The sequence below is a fragment of the Erpetoichthys calabaricus genome, chromosome 13, assembly GCF_900747795.2.
Source record: "Erpetoichthys calabaricus chromosome 13, fErpCal1.3, whole genome shotgun sequence".
Taxonomy (NCBI): domain Eukaryota; kingdom Metazoa; phylum Chordata; class Cladistia; order Polypteriformes; family Polypteridae; genus Erpetoichthys; species Erpetoichthys calabaricus.
Window position 1 is genome coordinate 107559895 of NC_041406.2, and position 15245 is coordinate 107575139.

At 40.1% G+C, this 15245-nt stretch overlaps 1 protein-coding gene across 1 annotated transcript in view; it reads right to left on the bottom strand.

Moving 5' to 3' along the window:
- mocos (molybdenum cofactor sulfurase) overlaps nucleotides 1-15245 on the bottom strand; it is a 542026-nt gene that overhangs the window by 509026 nt on the left and 17755 nt on the right. The window contains exon 2 of the mRNA XM_051935533.1: nucleotides 5326-5415. Coding sequence (XP_051791493.1) covers nucleotides 5326-5415 — 90 coding nt within the window. The remainder of the gene's footprint in view (nucleotides 1-5325; nucleotides 5416-15245) is intronic.

Genomic DNA, 15245 nt, shown 5'->3' on the forward strand with positions numbered 1-15245 from the left:
ATTTAAGATAGTGGAACATGCCCATGTTTCTGGATTCAGCAAAAAAAAAAATCTAGTGCAAAAGACTTTTAGGGTACTTGGGTTTTGACTTGATTTTGGTTAACATTTGTGGCTTTGGAATTTTATTTCTTTGATCTTTTTGTTTTTGACCCCTTATCTGGTTTTGGTTTCTCTTTTATCCCATAGTCGCTCACTTAGCATTTTGCCTTTTTCCATTATTGCAGAACATTAAGGAGAAGAGGAACACAAAAACTCTTGTCAATGGCATTTCTAAAGAAAATAAACCTCTGTGGGGTTCATGGTCAGTTTTAACAAAAATCACAGTCAAGGTCACTGCCATCAGGTAGTTCACCATTCTTGGGTATTCTACTACAGTCTAACTAACTCTATACCTGTCAAATATACACTACTCAGCTGCTTTTAAATTAGAAAGCATTAGTTAAACAAGTGGCATTTACTCAGTCTGTTAGCAAAGCTAATGTTTTTGCTAATGTTTACATGTCGTCTGGAAATTCAGACACACTTAAATCATTCATCACATTGTGCAAATGATTAATGTACAACTGTGGCAGGCCAAGTAAGGCTGTTGTTTTATTAATCAGCATCATTTATTAGCACATCCTGTCACCAGAGGGCAGATATTGTAGCTGAGCACTTACTTGTAATTTTTTTTCTTTTGTCCATTCAATGTGGTGCTTGGACAGTCTGGGCCGGAAATTAAGTCCTTGCTATTTTCTAATAATGATTTACTGTATGAAGTTTAGGACTACCAGCATAAACACGTTTACTAAGTTTAGAGTATTCAGAAAGAATGTCTAACTCATTTAGTATTTATTCACTAAATTCACTAAAGTCTGTCTTAGATACAAAGGCCACATTCACTCACACATCCACATTCACTAACATTGGGATAATTTAGTGTCTCTGCTAAACATGACCTGGATGACTTTGGTATGTGGGAGGAAAACTGGAGAAAAGCCCTCACAGACATGGGAAGAGCAGGTGGACTTCAAAGAGACCCTCCCAGTCCAGCATTCCATTTCAGGACTTTGGACCAAAAAGGCATCATTGTTAACCACAGTGACCTTCTCATAATTGTGAATGTTACCAAGGTCACCAGCTGTTGTGATGTGAAATTTTGCGTACAAGTTGATAAATATTTTGTATATCTTTATTTGTTAATTTGTTACCGTTTCCAGTGAGAGTTGGACTCCGCCAGGGCTGCCCTTTGTCACCGATTCTGTTCATAACTTTTATGGACAGAATTTCTAGGCGCAGCCAGGGCGTTGAGGGGGTCCGGTTTGGTGGGCTCAGGATTGGATCACTGCTTTTTGCAGATGATGTTGTCCTGTTTGCTTCATCAGGCCGTGATCTTCAGCTCTCTCTGGATCGGTTCGCAGCTGAGTGTGAAGCGGCTGGGATGGGAATCAGCACCTCCAAATCCGAGACCATGGTTCTCAGCCGGAAAAGGGTGGAGTGCCCTCTCAGGGTTGGTAGCGAGATCCTGCCCCAAGTGGAGGAGTTCAAGTATCTCGGGGTCTTGTTCACGAGTGAGGGAAGAATTGAGAGTGAGATCGACAGGCGGATCGGTGCGGCATCCGCAGTAATGCGGGCGCTGCATCGGTCTGTCGTGGTGAAAAAGGAGCTGAGCCGCAAGGCGAAGCTCTCAATTTACCAGTCGATCTATGTTCCTACCCTCACCTATGGTCATGAGCTATGGGTAGTGACCGAAAGAACGAGATCGCGAATACAAGCGGCTGAAATGAGTTTCCTCCGCAGGGTGTCTGGGCTTTCCCTTAAAGATAGGGTGAGAAGCTCAGTCATCCGGGAGGGGCTCAGAGTAGAGCCGCTGCTCCACCGCATCGAGAGGAGTCAGATGAGGTGGCTCGGGCATCTGATCAGGATGCCTCCTGGACGCCTCCCTGGTGAGGTGTTCCGGGCACGTCTAACCGAGAGGAGGCCCTGGGGAAGACCCAGGACACGCTGGAGGGACTATGTCTCTCGACTGGCCTGGGAACGCCTTGGGATTCTCCCGGAAGAGCTAGAAGAAGTGGCCGGGGAGAGGGAAGTCTGGGCATCTCTGCTCAAGCTGCTGCCCCCGCGACCCGACCTCGGATAAGCGGGAGACAATGGATGGATGGATGGATCTTTATTTGTAACTTACGCAAAGCAATGTAATATTAGTATTAAATTAGTGAGAAACATTCATGTTTATCCCCCTTTAGGACCAAGTCTCTTTAAATCTTACGACAGGGTTGGGGGAAGTGCCTCAAACAAGTTTGGTAAATGTTTCTCTGCTGTCTCTCACTCAACCCCCACAGGAAAGCCAGACTGCCTAGCTGGCAAACTTTACCATAACAAATGGTTTTGGGGGCAGGTGTGAAGGTATTGGTCTAAAGTATAGCTGTTTGGAATTGGCTTGTATCAGAAGCCTTTAAGTACCATGACACCCTATTGGCTCTAGGGGTTGGACAAAAAACCCATAAATTTGCTTGCTTTGCCTTGCTCTCTCTCTCTTACCAAACTGATGAAAGACCATCTCACACCATGAACTGAAAAGGACAACACAATGAAGAGCACAGCTCGGCAGCCATATTGAGACAGGCATGTGGCCTGTTCTGAAGAAAGCTGACCACAAAATGATGACTTAACTAGAGATATTTTAAGTAACTAACAAGTCTGTGTGCCACCTGAAACTACACATCAACATTTATCAGGTTGTATGGTTGCCAATATTCAAATGAACTTTGTATATTGTTATTATTTATGAATATTATCAATAATACAGTGTTTAAATTGTAACTTAACTCCTGCTTGTCTTTTACTTCACCTAATTGCCTGAGGTTATAGATGTTTAAGGGAAGGAGGGGAGAAGTTATATGGTACAGTACCTTATAAACTGTGGTAAGTCTGTGAGATTTGAGGCATTCTGACAAAGGCTACATATTAATAATACAAAAGGGGAAAGTAGAGTAATATTACTCTATCAAGACAAAACACCAGCGCTTGATTTTTTCCTGTTTTATTTCTTGATAATGAACTTCATCCACAAACATCAGTATGGGTCACCATTCATGCCTAATAATATGGGATCATCCCATATTGTATAAAATGCTGCGTACTGTATCGAATCGATAAGGAATCTGATTTGGCCCATATTTTCATACACATCATTTAATACATACACACGCTCTTCAAAGTTCAGAGAATAACATGAGAAACAATTCAAATCAAACCAGTTATACCAGAAGAGTGAATGCGTTTCATTTCCATGTCGCGCTAACGTTGCAGACAGACAGACTCTGCAAAATCTGTGACGTCCACATCATCCTTGCCATTATGCTCCCTTCATATGCAGTATTGATTGTAGAAAAAAAAAAACAGTCACATCGCACAGTTTAGCAGAGCGTCCAGAACAAGACGCTACACAAGTTGATGCCTGCTAATGAAAGTCCGCCTGTGAAATGTAAGAGGCTGTCAGAGTATAATGCCTGAGTAGGAAAAAGAATATCAGTGGGTCAGAAGATGAATACACCTGCTATCAAATGGGCTAGTGGGCCAACAGAAGAAAAGAATGGACAACATGGAGACCACTTTGGAAAACCTTGTCTTTTAAAGGTCATTGAGGTTTCAGGAATAGAAGAGCATGAGAAGCCATTAGGTTCTAGTATGATAATCCAATAGATAAAGAATGGCTTCTTCTGACCCTGAAAGTGACTGTGGACTGTTAGAAAATTAGTCTAGCATGGGACAGGCAATCTCTCCTGGCAGAATGGCCTTCAGATACTGTTTTAGGGAAACCTGATATGGCCATAGGGTGTATTTGATCTTTCTTCCTTTTGCTTTATATTTTATGTAACTATACACATACATAGACACTCTGCTTTAATGTCAATCACCATCTTCAAGAAACGTAAAGATCAGAGTAGATTGCATACAACACAATTTGAATTAATAAAGTACATTGCACTTGAATAATAGCCAAAATACAACAAAAGTCAACTAGATTGTAAGATGACACCATTGTATTCCATGTTCTTTGATACTGTAATTCCAGGTTTAAAGAGATGGCACGAGGATGAGCGCCTAATATAGTGATCTGGATGCACACTTTAAAGTCTATGTGTTTTATACAGGATGGGGATTATAACTGTAAATTATTCTGGGGTGGATAATCTGATCTCAGGCCTACATGAGAGCACTTGGCACGCTGTCAGACCACTTAATCTAAACGCAAGTAGAGCATTTGAGCCTTTACAATTTTCAGCAAGAAAAATTAGTGTTTTATTACTAAAAAAAATAAGGCCCAATACATTTAATGATGGTGCTGTTAATTGCACTAAAATACAAAAGGAATTACCAATGTACTTTTCGGATTTAGCACACACCTTGCAGTACAACTTAGACACATCATCAATGATGTTACCTGAGGTCATCTGGTGTTTCAGGTCTATCAACCTCAGACAGCCTTGCTAGGTGACCCTTGATCAGGCTTATGTCTAAGTAGCCCATGGACCCACCTCACTTGATCCATAGCTATCTCAACATCTTATCTGAAACATCTGTTATTTTTGTGATGGCTCTCCTGCTGTGCAGTTTCAAAATACCAAGGGGCTTGAGTGCCCTGTAGAGGGATTAGACTGTGAAGCTTCTACACCTGACCTCAATGGGCTCACCCTAGGCTCCATTCATTGCTGTGGCATTCGCCTACAAGCATTTCACACTTGGCTCTCTTCCTCTCGAAGGCATCCTTATCTGGTCTTTCAATGAAAAAGCCAGTTCCAGCAGGACCACTTGTCTCGTTTGTCTCTTCGTTGGGACCATGTCTATCCTGAGTGTGGTCTCTGTAAGGGTGTCTGGGAGTCTGAGCTGTTTCCCTATGTCAACATTCAGCTTCCAATCTTCTGCTGTGGCATGTAGTCCACCTGGTAACTTTTGATACTCCTACAGCCACTTTCTAGCCCTTACAAAGGTGATGTACTTCCTCATTAGTTATTTTTGTTAGATGAGAGTGATCCCCGTGGTGATGATGTCTGCTATGACCCTCAACACCTGATCATGGTGCCAGTGATAGTGCCCTTCTCCCAAGACTTTTGGAGAACAGCTCAATATACACTCCAGGGACCCTCTTTGCTGGCACAACAAGCATTCAGGTGTTTCTGCTAGGCCCCAGCAAAAGAGGCTAGGGATGTTGTCATAGACTAAATGGATCAAGAATCCATGAAATATTCTGAACCAAAGCCTCCTTCCATCAGTCTACACCCCCTGCTGCCGAATCACCACTACCAAATAGCATACATAAATATCATAATTAACAGTACTCACCATAGACATTTTCCTCCAGATCCTTCATAAAATTTTTAACCTGTGACTGAGGGAAGAGTGTAGCACCAGCATGGTCCAAGTAAGTTATGCCTGGAAAAAAAGCAAAATATACATTAAAAGTGGTGTGAAGTGAAGTGTCTGAACATTTTAATAGTTTTCTGCAGTGGTGTGCTGCAGTAAATTGACATTTTGGCTATTCTGGCATGACATATTTCCATTTCTAATTAGAGAGTAATGTTAACTTCTTTTAAGTTATTCATTTAGAAATGCAGTCAGAAGGTGGATGTTGTGTGGCCTTGGCATTATTCTTCAGGTGTTATTAGGCAGATTTGTTGATTTGGGTGTGTTGAGTACTGAAATCTGCATCTCCTGTGACTCTTCATTATCAGCTCTCTTAATTTACTTCAAATGCATATTTTGCACTTGATATTTTCATGAACAGAGTTGCCAATTCTTTCAAACTTACATTGACTCCTACACTATCATCATAACACTGAACAAAACAGATCACACACAGCACCTGTGACAAAGTATCACTCACCCTGGATGTCTTCAAATGCCAATGTGTAATCTGAATGTACAGAAACGTTTTCTCTTGCAACAGGCTATGTTTATTTTTAACATACAGAAAGTGCTCAGTGCACACACAATACACATATCTTTAATAGGGGTCTTTTTTCGGCTGTACAGTTTATTGCAATCAGGTTAACAAGAGCAGCATTCCTACTTGGAGCACCACCTTCATGAGGCTTTGGATTGGTTTAGAAATGTGACATTCAGTGATCCGCCAAATTGTTCCCATCAAGAATACAATAGAATCCCTGAGGGCTTTGAAAAAACTTGTAATCCCGGGCCACCTTAAATTCCTTTTCACCTCTCCTCATCACGTCTTGTTTTGAAAATAGATCAATCAGCACAAGCATCCCATCCCAGCCCTCAACCCCCTATCCCCCCCCCCCACTGATGGAGGCGAGTCCGTCATAAAATTTTTATCCGGCAGTGAGGTGCCTGGAGTTGTATAGGGTAAATAATACATCGTTATTTGGAATACATACATTTCATGTGTGTTCCGTGTCGACAATGATCTGTGTAAGTGTAGGATGACAGGAACTGCTGTGCACACAGCTAAAACATGTTATACTAATGACGTGAAGTGTATAATGTGTGAAGACTTTAGTCCAAATATCAAATAAACATGTACACTTTTATTCAAGAATATAAGCAAAGAAAAAAAATCATTCAATTTACATGTTGCTGTCAATGAGTTAAAAACCCAAACTCAAATGTCAATCGACAGAACCATGCTATGTATTCTTGAATGGTGTAGAGGTAAGAACTGCTGCCTTATAACCCAAAGGTACCTGGTTCGAATCCAGGTGCTCCATGTTTTGAGTAGTGAGCTGCTATTCTTATTACTATAATATAAAATTAAAACATACATTTGATTTGAGTCTGTAACACCCGATGCAAATTTTGGCTACTTGTAGTAGTTAGTGCTTGTTTTTTTTATTAATCAGTTATTATGGTGCATCAGGCAAGATCGAAAAAAGAAACATGTTCAAATGACAACTCATGTTCAAATGGCATAGTGTTTTCAAATAGTGACTTTTTCATGTATGAATGTGTTCACTCATGGTTGTGTGAAGATTTATTTCTTATAAGTTTGGCTCATTGAGACTAACTTCACCCTAGCTTAAATGCCAGAAGATCTCTGCTGTACTTATTGGAATGTAAAACTTTGGGATGTGTGCTTGCCTCACCGGGCATGTGGAGATGGTTGTTTTTTTCAATTCAAATCAATGTAGTTCAGTTTATTTGCATTATAATCTGTCAAGTACCCAGAGGTCATGAGTGTCAGGACACTCAGGGGGATAGAGAGGGGTTTACAATGTATACAATGACACCTTCTTTAAGTGTTCCCGGAGGCGAGGAAGTCACCCTCAAAATAAGCTACCGATCTGATAAAAGAGGACCAATGCTGGAAGCAGTCTACTTTTCATCAGCAGCCATCTTATGGAACACTCCTCCATACCTCATGCTGCTTTTGAGACACCTCTTGTGCTTCCAGTTTTAAAGAGAAAAAATGCCACCCATTATCAATCTATCCCAGTTGGGGCACAAGCTCTTTTTCATGTCCTTTGTGTTTCTTTAGTGAGAATTTACTATAGTACTTTATTTGCCCTTGTGGCGTTTTTTTTTCTACAGAAGCTCGAGAAATATCACAACAAACAACAACCACCCCTCTCAAATACACATCAGAATTACTACAAAATAATTATTGGATTGCATCCGAGACTTATAAGTGGAAGTGCCCTGCCAATAAATAAATCAAATTGAACTGAACTCAGCTGATATAACTTTGAAGTATAAATTGGTTGATGTCATATAGGTATGATACAGTCTGTGATTTTCTTTTTCTGGAGAGTTACAATAAATCAAATTTGGACAGCATTAATAACACAAACTGGCATTGAATTATATATTTCTTCTGCTTTCTTTTGGTGAGTCTCTAGTCATTTCCAGTTTTATGCTTTTTATAAATGCCTTTTAGCAAATGTCACTCCCTCGATTACTATTATTATTATTATGCTACTCCATGGGATTTTCGTTAGGCTGTTTAATTGGCTTCACAGATTTGACCAATAAGTAAACGTCATTTTCTCTTTATTATTATTATTTATTATTATTATTATCATTAAATACAATACTGTAATATTGTCAGTCCATCAGCAGTTAGGTTTGGACAACAGGATGGCCTCTTTGAAATGAAAGGGCAGATTCTGAGGGATGGCTTTACTTTCCACTGCTTTCACTCACTGAGCCATTTTAATTTACATCAAATAATGAGCAAGTGTTTTTGTTTTAGCTTACTAAAGTATCCAGTAAAATATATTGTGCAGTTCACTGCATGTTTTTTTTTTTTTTTACAAATACAGTATATTGTGTAGCAATAGATTGTTCATGTTCCTAAGGTATTTGAATTTTACCATTAAACAACCACAAACCCTTCTACTGTCATGATTTAGGCTGGAAATTGGTGCCTTGCCTTTGAGAGAGGCCATATTGTGTACTGTTGTCAGGGTCATGACCCTTGTTTCTAAGGGCGGAGTCTCTGGTGTTGTGACCTTGACTTAATCAGCCTTGGCCATGACCCTTATCCGATCTGTGGATAATTCATTGCTTCCTTTTGATTTATTGTGTATTTAATCTCCTAGTTTTACCTGGTTTTCAACTCTTTGCCTGTTTTTTTTTACTTTGATTTTGCTTCTTGTCTGGATAACAGTCGCTACGGTTTATTTTTATTTTCTTTCATTTTGCCTTTTGCCCGCTTCTTCTGGTTTACTCATAAATTTTCTATCCTGTTTTCCTGCTGAGTCAGGACATCTACAAGTTCAAATTCACTGGCAAAATACAATTACCAACTTTGAAGATTACTAATTAAACAGTAAATCACATACTCAAGGACACTCAGGAAAATAAAGTCAGGAAGAAGTCTGGAAGCACCTCTTTGGGCAAAGAGTAGTGAGGATTTGGAACAAACTAATAAGATATATAGTGGAAGCAGAAATCTTGACAACCTTTAAGAAGTGTCTGTATGGGAAATTGGGACAGCTTAGCTGTTAGCTAAACAAATGAGCCTGTTGGACTGAATTGTCCCCTCATTTTGTCAGACTTCTTATGTTCTTATCTCCTGTCCTGAATCATGTGTCCATATCTGCAGTCCAAGCTCTTCCACAAAGTATATGTATGTACTGTACATGTGTTATGTATGTAAATAGCCAATATTTTACCATTTATTTATATATATTTTTATAAGCACTCTAAACTTGTACTCAGGAATGATTGCTATATAGGAATAAGTACATGGGTCATCCTGCGCAGCAGGACAACCTCTTACTACCTCTTACAGTGTACTACAGATTTCTGTGCATTTTTATTTATAATTTATGCACTTTTCAAGTCTGAAAATTTTATAAATGCACTGCCTATAAAAAGTATTTATCTCCTTGATGGTTTTCACTATTTTTATACATCATTAAATCACAGTGGATTCAATTTGGCTTTTTTAACAATGACCGCAAGCATATAGCCAAAGCTACACAGGAATGGCTTAAAAACAACAATGTAAATGTCCAGATCTCAATCCAATCCAGAAAATGTGGCTGAACCTAAAAAAATGCGGTTCACTCATTATCCCCATGCAACCTGGCAGAACTTAGGCAGTTATACAACGAAGAATGAGGGAAAGGATGAGTTTCCAGATGTTTAAAGCTGACAGACTCGAGGCTGTCATGGCCGCCAAAAGCTGTGTCTATGAAAATACTGACTTGAAGAGGGTGAATGAATATTTATGTGATGAATTTTGTGCTTTATATTAGTAATTCATTTAGACCACTTTGCTGTTTTCACTTTGATATTAAGGAGTCTATTTCTGTTGATCAAAGTCAAAAAATCCAAATTAAATTTATTGTTATGCTCTGTATAGTGCTTTCGTACTTGTGGTAGTTTTTTCTTCACCCTGTCTACCACGCCTCAGCCCTTTATTTGGGTTGTGCAGTACAACATTTTTGATTTTTAGGGAGAGAGAATTTGGAGATGCATCCTTGTAGCCAGATGCTGTAGCTAATAAATTAAATATGACAGTGTCTGGACAGACAGCTTTCTTCAAAAAACTAAATTGCAACACTAGCAGAGTGGCGTATTTTTATTGTTCTGTCTTTCATTTAGACCAAGCTTGTATAACCAGACCTTGGCCTCTGGATTTAATCTTTAAATGTGTACAAGAGTATTGAAACATTTGAAATCACCCAGAAATATGACAGAAGTTTATACCTTTTTTAATCAAGATCCCATTAAACTGATTTTAAAAATACAGCCAAGATGTTACATTTCAGGCTTCAGTTAATGCTATTACAAAGGTTTCTCTAATAACCAATTAGCGTTTAAAATGACAAATTAAGGATAGATTAACGTGAGCTGGCCATTAGGACACTGAAGAAATGCCTTCTGATAATGGGACTGTGCAGTCATATGCAAATAATAAATTAAAAATCTGCCATTTCAAGCAGTAATAGCAATTAGAAACACTAGTAACATCTTGGCTGTATTGTTGGTATATTGATAATAAGATTAATGGTTTTCAACAAATTAGACCATTTTTGAATACTATTTAGCTTGCCTTATCTTTAAAACTTTCTTACTTATATATATATATATGTTGTAAGCTTGACACTATATTGCGCCTGACCCGACACAGATTGAGGCATGTGTACAATAAAATAAACTATTTATTTTCTTCCCTGTGGGCACTCGTCTTCCCCGTGACCCACAGGTAATACACAGTCCCAGCACTAGTCACACCAGTACAACAAGCACTTTCCTCTCCTTGGCACCACCACTCCTCCCAAGCAACCTTGTCCTCCTCCACCCGACTCTGGCCACTGAGTGGTGGTTGCTGGCTCCTTTTATAGTTCACTTCCGAGTGTGATGAATCTGCTGCCCACACGGGCTCAGGAGTCCCAAACACAGCACCCCCTGGTGGTGCCTGCGGGACCCAACAGAGCTGCTCCCAACTTCAATTCCCAGGGAGCCCTGTGGGAAACTGAGGCACTGCATCTAGCATCCAGGGGGAGGTATTGCACTGTCCAGGGCTGCTCCCCCTGAATATAGTGTGCAGGGGCGTCCCAGCTGGGCATGGATGCCAGCCGCCTGCCACAATGTATATATACTGTAAATATACGGTTGAAAATAGTTTACTGTCAAATAATGCAAAGAGTATGCAACACGTGTTTCACCCTAATTCTGGGCTCATCAGGCGTACACACCCACTGCACCCCCCTCTCGGGGAATCGAACTTCGGACGTCAGTGCTAGAGTCAAAGCCTCTAACGTTGCGCCACGGCGTCTGGTTCATTCATTTGACAGCATATAGATCGGGGTAATTACATTCATGGCATTCGTAGTCTGAATCACAATCTGATTGTATGGGTGGTTACCTACCAGGTAACGCTATATATATTATTATTCATTGCATTCGTGCACCTGGTAGGTAACCACCCACACAATTCAGGTTGACGAGACTCAGACTATGAATGCAAAGAATGTAATTACTCTGGACCTACAGGCTGTCAAATAAATTAACCACACGCCGTGGCGCAGCGTAAAGGGGCTTGGTCTCTGACGCCGAGGTTCGATTCCCCGAGAGAGGGGCAGTAGAGTGTGTATGCCTGATGAGCCCAAATGAGGGCGAAACACGTGTTGCGTACTCTTTGCTTTATTTGACAGTAAACTATGCTATATATATATATATATATATATATATATATATATATATAAATATATATATATATATATATATATACACACATTTATCTTATATATAAACGTCTACGCGTGGAAGTGTGTGTGTCTGTCTGTCCTAGAAGTGTGAGGTGGAGTTGGGGTAAGAACAAACAAGGCCAGCACATCAGCAAAACGAAACCTCAGAAGAAAGAGTCACTCACTTAACCATTATTACAGAAGCGTGGTGAGCACATTGGCAAAACGGTATCCCATTTACTTTTCCTCCTGCCGCTAATACACAAGCGAGGCAAGCACGTTAGTAAAACAAAACCACCGAAGAAAGACAGTCACTTAGCCACTAATGCACAAACGATGCAAGCACGTCGGCAAAATGAAACCTACTAGGAGAGAGATACCCAGAGTAGTTCCTTTCAATTACCTGACATCTCTACTTTTCACTTTTTTTTCTGACAATTTCAATAGTTTATAGGACTCCAGGCTTTTTACAGGATGAGCTTACACAGCTAGTGTATATATATACTGTATATACAATATCTTGTTGTGCCCCACACTAATCTACACTCCATGGGTGACAGGGCCTTCAGCTGTATAGTGCCCAGACTCTGGAATGACCTACCGAAATTAATCAGGTCAGCTGACTCCATGAATTCTTTTAAAAAACAACTCAAAACTCATCTGTTCAGGAAGGCTTTTAGCTCTACTTGACTTTATTACCCTTCTCTCAGTTTACTTCTCTGTCAAGATGCTAATGTAACCTGTGTGTGTGTGCTAGACCATCAATTATATTGTCTGTTTTTTTTATCAGAATTCACTGTCTTAATCTTCTTTATTTATGTATCTGGTTTGTACAATGCTATATACTGTATACGCTGCAGTTCTTTATTATATTCTGTAAGTGCGTTGAGCATGGGAAAGGCGCTGTATAAATAAAATGTATTATATATATATATATATATATATATATATATATATATATATATATATATATATATATATATATATCATGGCGGAGCGTCTTTTTATTGGAAGTACTGGGGGATTGAATATTTATAGGGCATTATCTTCCCCGGAGTACTACCTGGCAGCCCCCCAGATTGCAGCAGTGCCTTGGACTCCCACAGGGCTACATGGAACTTGAAGTTCAGCACAGCACTGCTGGGTTCCATGGGTGCTGCCAGGGGGTGTTGAAGGGTCTGTGGACCCCTTTTTGTTTGGCTTCTCCTCACCCAGAAGTGCTTCCGGACCAAGCTAACAGGCCACCAGAAGTACATCCAGGAGGACAGGAGCATTTCCCACAAGATAAATAAAAACATGTCGCTGAACTTGTGTCCTGTGTCTGTTTGTGTTTGGTTTGAGGAGCTGAGAATATATATACAGTGGAACCTCGGGTCACGACCGAAATTCGTTTCAAAACTCTGGTCACAACCCGAAGTAATTTCCCCCATAAGATTGTATGTAAATACAATTAATCCGTTCCGGACCGTATGAGCTGTATGTAACTATATATTTTTTTAAAGATTTTTAAGCACAAAAATAGTTAGTTATACCATAGAATGCACAGTGTAATAGTAAACGAAATGTTTCTGTAATGTTTACTTCTTCTGCTTGGGCTCCTGCTCTTGCTCTCTCTCATTCGCTTGTGCTCTCTCTCTCTCTCTCTCTCTCGTTCGCTCGCGCTCTCACTCTCTCTCACTCACTCGCCCTCTCACTCTCTCTCTCTCGCTCGCTCGTGCTCTCGCTCTCTCTCTCTCGCTTGCTCGCATTCTCTCTCTCGCTCACGCTCTCTCGCTCTCTCTCTCTTGCTCTCTCTCTCTCTCTTGCTCGCTCACTCTCTTTTGCTCGCTCACTGCACAGGGAATGCACATGGAGAGACTGAACACGTGCAGAAATCATCGGCGCGTACAAACCGGATGGGAAACTGGCTTGTTTGTCACCCAAGTGTGTGGTCGTGAACAGATGCAAAAGTTTGGTGAACTTTTTGGTCGTAATCCTATTTGTACATGGTCTGAGATGTTCGTGACACGAGGTTCCACTGTGTATATGTATCTAAAGCCATAACAGAATAAATTATCAAACATAAACAAAAGAATTGAATATAACTCAAGGGTTAACTTGAAGCTGAAAGTGCATGAGGTCTCTGCCTTGTCTTACCAGACTAATTTTCCAAGGTTAGAATGAGGTAAATAAATAACAAACACCCTTTCAGAAAGTGGGGATAAACTGATTGGAAGCCCATACATCCCTCCTATGAAGCGATGCTGGGATCAATGAGAGAATCCACTAAACACCCATCTTAACGAGAGGATTGACATAAGTGAGAAAATACTGGTGGCTTTAGTTGATTGGAGGAGGTGTTAACGTTCTGCATATTAAGAGTCAGATGAGGTGATTTGTTAGATAAGTTGATGTTAATTAGAAAAAGTATAAAAGCAGATGAGTTGTTTCACTCTGACTGAGACATTTGTGCAAATAAAGAAATGTTCTGGATTTTCATCTGGGCTCCATGATTGCCTTCTTTGAAGATGTTGGAACGTTTTTTCCACAACATCTTTGTGTAGGGTTTGTTCTCCAGGAGTTTGTGTTGGATTCCTCGCTCAACCAAAAACTGTGCAGTCTGGTTTATTGTTAGTTCTAAACTGGTTATACTGGGAGTGTGCTTATTGTACCCTGGGAAGTACTGGCACTTGTCGAATGGACTGGCTTGTGCTGTTTACTTTGGCTCTCTCAGTTAAAAAAATCAATGGATGGGACATGTTTATGCTGCAGATAAACTTTTCTGTTTGCCTAAAGTTAAGTGTAAGGGCTTTTAAACTTACTTGGATCAATAACGCTTTGAGGCTATTATTATATTATGACCAAGAATATTTTGATCTTGGCAATATATTAAGCCTGGCAGCTCTGCCCTCCACTTTTTCTAAACACTCTCTAGACTTTGTCCCCAGGAAGCAAACATCTAATGAATTATTAACTTGGTTACAAAAGGCTGCCCACAAAGGAATCATTAAAACTGAATGACTTTATTCCAGACACACCATAAAAAGAAATGGAGTTATGGCAGACAGGATTTGCTGTAAAACAAGGACTGGCATGTCATCTTGTTACTTCAGTTTAATTTGTGTTTTGAAAATGATTTTTATTTGATATCCCTTCTTTCACTGCAAGTGCTTTTGGAATCTCTTATTACAAAGTGGTTATGAAAATGCATACTATATTCAGAAGAGAAAGAGGAAGGCACTCAAATAATGAAAATGTGTTCATTTTAAAATGAAAATTATATAGCATAACATTCTCAAGCCTGTTTAATCCACTTCATGGTCGTGGGGGAATCATCTCTGCAACTTTAGCTGCAAGGCAGGAACCAAACCCTAATGGGAAACAGGCCCATCACAATGCCCACCCACCTTTTAGCCTAACATGCATGTCTTTGGACTCTGACTAGACTGGCATACTAGAGATATACCAACGGTGGGTCAAGGAAAACATGCAAACTGAATATTCATGATCTAATCACCATTTGAATTTGCCCATGATCCTAAGTGAAGCCTTTCTACTGTCAGTGGAGTGTCACAAGATCACCTTCCGCGCTCATCTGAGGTATGCAACACCACCCTGGGACAG